The 10000-nt window shown below is 43.9% G+C and overlaps 1 protein-coding gene across 2 annotated transcripts in view; it reads left to right on the top strand.

Annotated features, from left to right (window-relative positions):
- Positions 1–4758: 4758 nt before the first annotated feature.
- The window catches only part of map2k7 (mitogen-activated protein kinase kinase 7), a 16904-nt gene continuing 11662 nt past the window's right edge, over positions 4759–10000 (top strand). The window contains exons 1-2 of one of the 2 annotated variants that reach the window (XM_062537980.1): positions 4759–4991; positions 6940–6987. In XM_062537980.1, the coding sequence (XP_062393964.1) occupies positions 4868–4991; positions 6940–6987 (172 nt within the window). In that variant the 5' untranslated portion in view covers positions 4759–4867. The remainder of the gene's footprint in view (positions 4992–6939; positions 6988–10000) is intronic. The other variant, XM_062537988.1, reaches the window with a different exon arrangement.

Below are 10000 nucleotides of genomic sequence, written 5' to 3'. Positions count from 1 at the left end.
AAGGAGTGTGTGTGAGTGAGTCTATGAATGAGTGAGTGGGTGTGAGAGTGAGTGGGTGAATGAATGAATGAATCTGCCTCAGGCTAAAGCTAAAAGAGAACAGTCTTGGCGTTTCTCCTCCAGACTGGACCACTGTGGGGTGTGAATTTTAATCAGGCGTGTTTTTAGACAGACGTGCTCAGGCGAGCCAGGAAAAGGAACTTGTTCTGAGAGGCCAAGAGGATCATGGGAACAATGAGCTCCGCCTCCTTTGGAACACAGATTCCCTCTCGCATAAACAAAGATGGCTTCCATGACAACAATCACCCCCCCCCCGGCAGCATGGGTCTCCTCAGAAAGATGTTCTTTGGTTCTGCACTAGAACACACACACACATTCTAATTCTAACATTAGAATGTGAAGCCAGCCTTTAGAATTCCCCTTTTCCCAAAACAAAGATGGCTGCCACTGCCACTGCCACTGCCACCTGGAACAGAATCATGTTCTAAAATGGATCTTGTTGTGATCTTGTTGGAGATCCACAAGGTCCACACTAGATCAAGACCAGCTCTATCTGTAATACTTAGAAACCTCTATTCAATATGTGTCTAGCTCCGTGCAGAAGCTCGATACATAGACCATATTTGGAACTGGTTTTGGAGGGACTGGCCATCGTTTTTGAGAGTCCAGATTTCAATCTTCATCAATTCCTCCTTTCTACAGACACTTTTTTTTTTTTTTTTTTTGCTATGTTTAGAGTGACAATTTCAGGTTTCTACTACAAAGCTGTGATGTTTTTTATCGAACGATTTGATGTGTGTTTCTGTCAGACCTTGGTTGCCTTAAAATAGTTGGGTATGAATGGTAGTTTATTTGAAGAAAAAAAAAAAAGTAATTTCATCAAGGTCCACTTCATATTCGTCAGGCAATAGAGCTGCAACTCTGAATGCCGGACTTTCAAGCAGGTTCCATCCTGCATGCCTTTCGCACATACTGCTAGAATTCTAGAATGTTCTAGAATGAATTCAATAGAACCCAGACACCAGCTGGATGTGTTCGGATGTCGTTGCCAAGACGGGAAGGTTCATCACTTCCACAGAACTCCCGGGGGTTCATTTTAACCCTGGAGGATGACTATCAGTCCATAAGGACTTTGCAGACTTTTGCTCACATCTGAGAAGAGAACCTCACCTCCACACACACACACACACACACACACACACACACACACACTCTCTCTCTCTTCTCATGCACACTGTGACTCTAACTTGAGAGCTGGTAGGTGATAGATGATCTAGAGAATCATGCCTTGACCCCTTCACAGGGGAGATTTGAACATTCTGTTCCGCATCAATGTAAGGCTCCAGAATGTCCGAGTTCAATGAAGATACCCGGATATTCTTTAGAATGTTCAATTCCCAACATTCCCGTCACGCCGGTGTGTTATGTAATCCTCACTCCCTGACGGACGTTTTTGTTGTTGTTGTTGTTGTTGTTGTTGTTATTGTTATTGTTCTGGTCTATTTTTATTGTTATTTTCTTTCCTCTTCTTGTTTTTTTTTTTTTAATTTTTGAACTTCCTGAAATGTGGTGAAGGGGATCAGGGGACTCCTTGTTCCCCTATGTAACCATAGCAATACCAACCTGTGAAAGACGGATAGCGGATGAGTCCATATGTTTCCGCCCCTGCAGCCGGTGTAGCCCTGTCCTGATCTGAGCAACGTTCCAAGAACATGGAGGTCAATGACGAATCCAGCTAATATAAGTTAAAGGAACACGCTAACGTTTTGAGAAATGTAATTAGCGTATTTGTCGTCTACCCAAGACGCATACCTTTCTGTAGACGCCAAATAAGCTAATTTCCTCTGAGTTTCAGCGGTCAAATCTGCTAATAGAAGAGTATGGTGGTTGATGTCGTGACCTTGTGTCTCTTATATTAGGAGGTTTACTGCTTACTGTGAGTTAACTCAGACAGGCTTGTCACTTAGCAACACCCCTTACCCTTCAGCTAGGCCAGAGAGTTCACAAGGTTCTGTTCCGACTTCAGTAGCACTGTTGTCATTGGTTTCTTCCGTATGCATAAATGAAGTGTGTGATTTAGTCTTTTGATTTTAGTTTGTTTTTTTGGTTTTTTTTTTTAAAGAAAAGAAGAAAAAAACAACAACATGTTATGTGAGTGTGTATCTAAACAACAACAACACATTATGTGAGTGAGTGTGTAAACGTCTCCATGGTAACTAAGGGCTCCGTTTGCAACAGGGAGACTGTCGTGTGATAACCCAGTGGTGGGATTATCACTGGACTGATTCTTGGGCTTCAGTGAAATGATAAACTTTTACAAGAAACGAAACTGCACCTGTTCGTCCTCTGCTCTGTTCTGTTCTGTTCTGTTCTGTTCTGTTCTGTTCTGTGTGTGTCAAGAATTGCCCCCACAATTGCAATCACATGGGGATCCACATCACAGTTAACATTAGAATAAGTGCGTGTGTGTGCGTGTGTGTGTGTGTGTGTGTGCTCTCTGTGTGTGTGTGTGTGTGTGCTCGTGCTCTCTATGTGTGCGTGTGTGTGCGTGTGTTGAACAGTAATGTGTGTTCATGCTTCTGTAACGGCCTTTTCCACAATGAAACTTGATACACACACCGGAGCAGCAAGTCCAGACAGCGAGTGCCGCAACTCACAGTTTCTTTAGTCAACTGCAGCTGAGCTCACCCAAATCATTTGACCTTTCTGACCTTTCTGCTCCACCAGGTCAACTGCAGCTGAGCTCACCCAAATCATTTGACCTTTCTGCTCCGCCAGGTCAACTGCAGCTGAGCTCACCCAAATCATTTGACCTTTCTGCTCCACCAGGTCAACTGCAGCTGAGCTCACCCAAATCATTTGACCTTTCTGCTCCACCAGGTCATGTGTAATATCTACAGTAGATCTCAAGCACCTCATCTGAAGGTTACAATATCTAGGTCTCAAGCACCTCATCTCACAATCACAATATCTATACCTAAAGCACCTCATCTCCGTCACAATATCTAGATCTAAAGCACCTCATCTCAAGGTCACAATATCTATACCTCAAGCACCTCATCTCACAGTCACAATATCTATACCTAAAGCACCTCATCTCCGTCACAATATCTAGATCTAAAGCACCTCATCTCAAGGTCACAATATCTATACCTAAAGCACCTCATCTCCGTCACAATATCTAGATCTAAAGCACCTCATCTCAAGGTCACAATATCTATACCTCAAGCACCTCATCTCACAGTCACAATATCTATACCTAAAGCACCTCATCTCAGTCACAATATCTACATCTAAAGCACCTCATCTCAAGGTCACAATATCTAGATCTCAAGGGATTCTGCGATAATCGATATATTTCAAGACATTTCATCCACGATACATCACAATATCTGTGTAACTGAAGATATTCTGAATGCATTTACTGCACTGAATCCATTGCACAGGAATTTCAAAACTGCAAATCAACAGAAAATTATAAAAAAAAAAAAAAAATGAATGCAGACAATACACATTTCAGTGCTAGTTGTCACAAAACCAAAATTATTATTGATTTCAAATATACATTTCCGATGTTTTGTTACAATTTTAGTTGATTTGGCACATCATTCGTAGCCTGATACTGAATATAGTGTGATCATTCACACCTGTGGCCATCCAAGATTCTGCCTGACCCTTTATATGTCCTCCCTCGCTCCTCGGGCCTTGATCCTCACTGATCTACAGTACATAAAGAAAGATAGAAGAAGTGATAGACTATCGTTGTTGCCGCCCCATCATTCTTTATGTACATCAGCGAGGATCGAGGGCCGAGGAGCAAGGGAGGACGTATAAACGCTGAATGAGAGGCACCTAGAACACACACACACAGAGGGAGAGAGAATGATAGCATATGTCAGAATTATGTCAGCAGAACCCTGAGCATTCCTCTTCCTTTACCCAACATCCCCCCGATGACTGACATGTGGCCCTTGCAGTGCCCTCAATCTCCACTCGGTGGCGCTGTGGTACAGGAGGGTTGCCGAACCGGGTTTGCTCTGTCCCACGCTGGCACGGGTCAAGTAAAGAGCAGTCGAGACTTACTCCTCTGGGAATTCACTTTACAACAAGCAGACACACACACACACACAGACACACACACACACGGTTATTTATAATTTCAGAATGAGGGTCAGTCTCTTTATCTTTACTTTAGCTTTATCAGTGTAGTCCAGAAACTTTATTTTCGTTTACCTGAATGATTTTAGTGACTTTTTATATAGGCTAGGCAGAGCTTATTTATTTAGGCTATTCATTTATTTATTTAGACACATTGAGCCTAATCATACCACAATTTTTAATTGTATGGTTTGAATGTGTTTTTTTGTAAAACAAACAAACAAAAACATAACACATCATATTTTAGTTTATGTGCATGTAGATTCCACGCAGAAGAAACAAAAAATAGAGAAACATTGTAGTCTAATATTTTTTACTATGACCAATCTGATATATATGTATGAATGTATTTATTCATTTTCATTTTTCCAGTAAGCCTATGTTTTATGCTGGCTGATTGAGCTACACATCAATATCCTCTACCGACATACGGCATGAAACCATCGTATGTAAATTCTATGTCCATCCCGGGTAGTGGCATGCCACTGCTGCTTTATAGCGTTAGGATCAGAAACATATTTGTTTTTAATAAACAAACCACTTGGATAGCTGAAGATTGCGGGTGCATTCGCAACGGTGCAAACGGGACTGCCACATCACAAATGCGGCACTGAGATTTGTAGGTCCTCCAGTATCCCAGGGTTCCGCACCGCACCTAGACGCAGGCTAGAATAAGATAGGCGCTCTCGATGGTGCGCAATTTTTCAAGATGTCGTCGCTGGAACAGAGACTCTCCCGAATCGAGGAGAAATTGAAGCAAGAAAATAAAGAAGCTAGGCGAAGAGTTGACCTCAATATCGACATGAGTCCACAACGATCGCGTCCAAGGCCAAGTAAGTGTCACTCTGAAAGGGTAAAGGTTGCGGGAACGGGGACCGCGAAGAAACGGGGAAAGGAGAGGAGAGGGGAGGGAGGAGAGGAGAGAGGGGCAATGTAATTGAGATAGCTAGCCAGGAGGCTATGAAGCTACGCGCATAAACAAACACGACCCACGAATGTTCAGCAGTCGTAAACATTCAACATGACAGCTCAATCGAAATTCCTTTTCGACCCCAGGTGCAGCTAAAATCCCAGCTACAGTGCTGAAGTTAGTTGCAGTGTGTTCAGAGGTTAGGCAACGTTAACTACGTCCTGAACAAGGTTTTTGTCCCACTAACATTAGTTAAAAGTGGACTGACGTTAGCAGGCCCCGTTCATTAACTGTCATATCTGATAGTTGTGCTGGATGTTTTCCAATGTTATTCCACCGCCATTGTCAATTGGCATTGGTCGATTTTGACCATAACCACGACTACTGACAACCAGACAATGTCTTCGCATCAGCAATAACATTAGTCAAGCTAATGTTATGTCTGTCAAGATGATAGCTGCGGGGCTAACTTTAGTAGCCTGTTTGAGTAAGATGGCTAGCGAATAGTTTAGCTTGTTGGCTAGTTGGCTAACGTTAGCGTAGAAGTATGAATCTAATCTCCTGGTACAGGATGGATTGTTAACTAGGTGACAAGCGTTGCATATTATTGCAGTTTTAAATATTCATCTAAATACACCCCCATGTCCTGATTTAACTAATTTGAACCTTGGTTTGAAGCAGACATAACTAACGTTAGCCAGTCCGCTAGCTAGCTATCTCAGCTAGCCATTTTTGGCATGAAGCTTGGTAATCAGCAAGCCAGCGTCAAATCGAGAGCTGGCTGCCCTCGCAGCGCCTTGTTGGGTCTTCTGCCAGTTAATCACTGTCAAAAGCGGATTTTAGCACCCTGATGTTCGCGTAAATCTACGAGATGTCCAAGGAGACGGCGACACTCTTCTGTCGCGGCCTCTGGAGTCTGAAACGCAGGGCTAAAATAACTTAAAACGGTCCTCCTAAAACCGCACTTTGGCAACGCATTCTGCAACGCATTGTGTGCGTTTATTGCTATTTATAGACCACACCGAGGTACTAGTTAGAACAACCTCGTGCAGCACTGTGTATTGATGCAATGTTTGGAGTATCACTAATTAACACAATTTCGACTCATGCAGTGGATCTCCCCCCCTGAGATCGAAGAGATGGAGGATCTCCTCACTGTGTGTGTGTGTGTGTGTGTGTGTGTACGTGTGTGTGTGTGTGTACGTTCGTACATTGCAGTTTTGTCATCCTTGACTATTCTTGTTTGGAACAAAATGACAGTTGTAGATCTGGTGGAGTGAGCCATCTTGGCTACTACTTTGACTGTCTCTTTCTTTCTTTCTTTCTTTCTATTTTGAAAGACATTGTGCAAACTGTGTCTCCTGTGAGGAATTCATACAACCGTGTGTGTGTGTGTGTGTGGAGACACAGAGACAGCTAGCTATGCGTGAGACTGAGTACATGGTTTATTCAAACCTGGGAAAGTAAGTAGTAGAAGGACTTCACCATCGTACATGGCTCTGTTCAGAGAGAGTCCCAACGTGTAAAGAGAGAGACACACCGAGAGACGGAGGTGGGGGAGTCGGTGGTAGCGCGCAGTAGCCTGAGACGTTGTGGGTTCAATTCCCGGCTTCTGTCGTTGGGCTCTGGCACAAGGGCATTTGACCACATGATCCAGTGGTACTTTTGGTATGAGTTTGTTAGTTCTCTCTCCTGTCTAGTCATGGTGTGTGTGTGCTTGCTTGTGTGTGTGTGGATTGTCAGTAGAAATGTGTGTGTGTGTGTGTTCATTCGGTAGCAATGTGTATGTGTCGGGTAGTTGAGTGTGTGTGTGTGTGTGTGTGTGTGTCTGATAGTAATGTGTGTGTGTGTGTTCTCTCTCCCGTCTGTAGTTATCGTGATCCAGCTCAGTCCCGCTCCAGCCCCCTCTCAGCGTGCAGGTATCATTCACTCATCCACCTCTGCCTCTCTATCCCCCTCTCCCTCCCTCCCTCCACCTCTGCCTCTATATCCTCCTCTCTTTCCCTCACTCCACCTCTGCCTCTATATCCCCCTCTCTTTCCCTCCCTCCACCTCTGCCTCTCTATCCCCCTCTCCCTCCCTCCCTCCACCTCTGCCTCTATATCCCCCTCTCTTTCCCTCCCTTCCTCCACCTTTGCCTCTATATCCCCCTCTCTTTCCCTCCCTCCCTCTCTGTCTCTCCCTCCCTCTCTCAGCGTGCAGGTATCATTCACTCCTCTATCTCTGCCTCTCTATCCCCCTCTCATTTTCTCCCTTTTCTCAACATGCAGGTGTCTTGCACTCTTCCATCTCTGCCTCCCTTTCTCTCTTTCATTTTATTTTTGGTCTTTCTATCATTCTTTCCCTCTATCTCACTCTCTTTCTCTTCCTGATCTTCCTCCTCCTTTCTCTGTCTTCATCGTCATTCTCTTTCTTTTCTTTCCTTCTCTATCTTTTCTCCACCTCATACCTCATTTTTCTCCTTTCTCTCATTCCCCTATTCTTTTCTTTCGTTCATTCTCTTCTTGTTAAAGGTTCCATATCATGAAAATCACACGCTTATACACAAGTGTGTGAGATGACTATATGCAAGAAAAGAATAAAAAAAAAACAGAAATATCTTAATCCTGGGGCGGTGGTAGTGTAGTGCTTAAGGAGCTAGGCTAGCGTGCAGTAGCCTGAAGGTTGTCGGTTCAATTCCCGGCTTCCTCCGTTGTGCTCTTGAGCAAGGCACTTAACCCCAAGTTGCTCCGGGGACAATGTAATGATAATATAATCCCTTGGAATATAATTGACACATGTAAGTCACTTTAGACAAAACAAAATGTCTGCTAAATGTAATGTAACGTAAACAGTCCTCCTGAAACCACCAGTCCTCCTTGACAAACCACAGGTTGGTAAACCATTCTGCTACGTTTATTGTAGGCTTTTGAGCTGCTACCAAAAATGTGTCTGTATAGAGCTCCTCAGTTGAAAACGATGTTTTCACCCTTCTGGTATTTTGAACAAATTATGAATCAGATGGTTTATGATAAACTCTCTTAAACGGATAGTTAGATAATTATGTTTTCGCTGAAGAGCCAGATCTGCACTTTCCATCTTTCTTCCCCTCTCATCCATCCTTCCTTCTTTTCATCTTTCTTCCTCTCTCATCCACCCTTCTTTTCATCTTTCTTCTTCTCTCATCCATCCACCCTTCTTTTCATCTTCTTCTCTCATTCTTTTCTTCCTTTGTTTCTCTGTTCTTGTCTTCATCCCCCCCCCCCCTCCCGTGTGAGTGAGAGGCAGTGCCTCTATATCCTCCTCTCTTTCCCTCACTCCACCTCTGCCTCTATATCCCCCTCTCTTTCCCTCCCTCCACCTCTGCCTCTCTATCCCCCTCTCCCTCCCTCCCTCCACCTCTGCCTCTATATCCCCCTCTCTTTCCCTCCCTTCCTCCACCTTTGCCTCTATATCCCCCTCTCTTTCCCTCCCTCCCTCTCTGTCTCTCCCTCCCTCTCTCAGCGTGCAGGTATCATTCACTCCTCTATCTCTGCCTCTCTATCCCCCTCTCATTTTCTCCCTTTTCTCAACATGCAGGTGTCTTGCACTCTTCCATCTCTGCCTCCCTTTCTCTCTTTCATTTTATTTTTGGTCTTTCTATCATTCTTTCCCTCTATCTCACTCTCTTTCTCTTCCTGATCTTCCTCCTCCTTTCTCTGTCTTCATCGTCATTCTCTTTCTTTTCTTTCCTTCTCTATCTTTTCTCCACCTCATACCTCATTTTTCTCCTTTCTCTCATTCCCCTATTCTTTTCTTTCGTTCATTCTCTTCTTGTTAAAGGTTCCATATCATGAAAATCACACGCTTATACACAAGTGTGTGAGATGACTATATGCAAGAAAAGAATAAAAAAAAAACAGAAATATCTTAATCCTGGGGCGGTGGTAGTGTAGTGCTTAAGGAGCTAGGCTAGCGTGCAGTAGCCTGAAGGTTGTCGGTTCAATTCCCGGCTTCCTCCGTTGTGCTCTTGAGCAAGGCACTTAACCCCAAGTTGCTCCGGGGACAATGTAATGATAATATAATCCCTTGGAATATAATTGACACATGTAAGTCACTTTAGACAAAACAAAATGTCTGCTAAATGTAATGTAACGTAAACAGTCCTCCTGAAACCACCAGTCCTCCTTGACAAACCACAGGTTGGTAAACCATTCTGCTACGTTTATTGTAGGCTTTTGAGCTGCTACCAAAAATGTGTCTGTATAGAGCTCCTCAGTTGAAAACGATGTTTTCACCCTTCTGGTATTTTGAACAAATTATGAATCAGATGGTTTATGATAAACTCTCTTAAACGGATAGTTAGATAATTATGTTTTCGCTGAAGAGCCAGATCTGCACTTTCCATCTTTCTTCCCCTCTCATCCATCCTTCCTTCTTTTCATCTTTCTTCCTCTCTCATCCACCCTTCTTTTCATCTTTCTTCTTCTCTCATCCATCCACCCTTCTTTTCATCTTCTTCTCTCATTCTTTTCTTCCTTTGTTTCTCTGTTCTTGTCTTCATCCCCCCCCCCCCTCCCGTGTGAGTGAGAGGCAGTGGCAGGTGTGTGTGTGTGTGTGTGTGTGTGTGTGTATGTGTGTTCAGTATGCGATGAGACATTAACCTGGTCTGCTGTCTGCTGTTGGTTTGGAGACACTGTGCATGTGGCTTACTGCACGCCATTGGCAGAAACTCACACACCTCCCTCACACTCACACACTCACACACTCACACACACACACACACACACACACACACACACACACACACACACACACACACACACACACACACACACACACACACACACACTCAAACGTCCCCATAGCATTGTAGGGGTACAGAACAGCCTGCTCTTCTTTCAGTCGTGTTGTCTGTGCAATCTCTCTCTCTCTCTCTCTCTCTGTCTCTCTCTCTCTCTCTCTCTTTCTCTC

The sequence above is a fragment of the Sardina pilchardus genome, chromosome 1 (genome assembly GCF_963854185.1).
Source record: "Sardina pilchardus chromosome 1, fSarPil1.1, whole genome shotgun sequence".
In the NCBI taxonomy this organism is placed as follows: Eukaryota; Metazoa; Chordata; class Actinopteri; order Clupeiformes; family Clupeidae; genus Sardina; species Sardina pilchardus.
The sequence above is the reverse complement of the archived record's forward strand: the minus strand, read 5'-3'. Positions and strand labels throughout refer to the sequence as shown.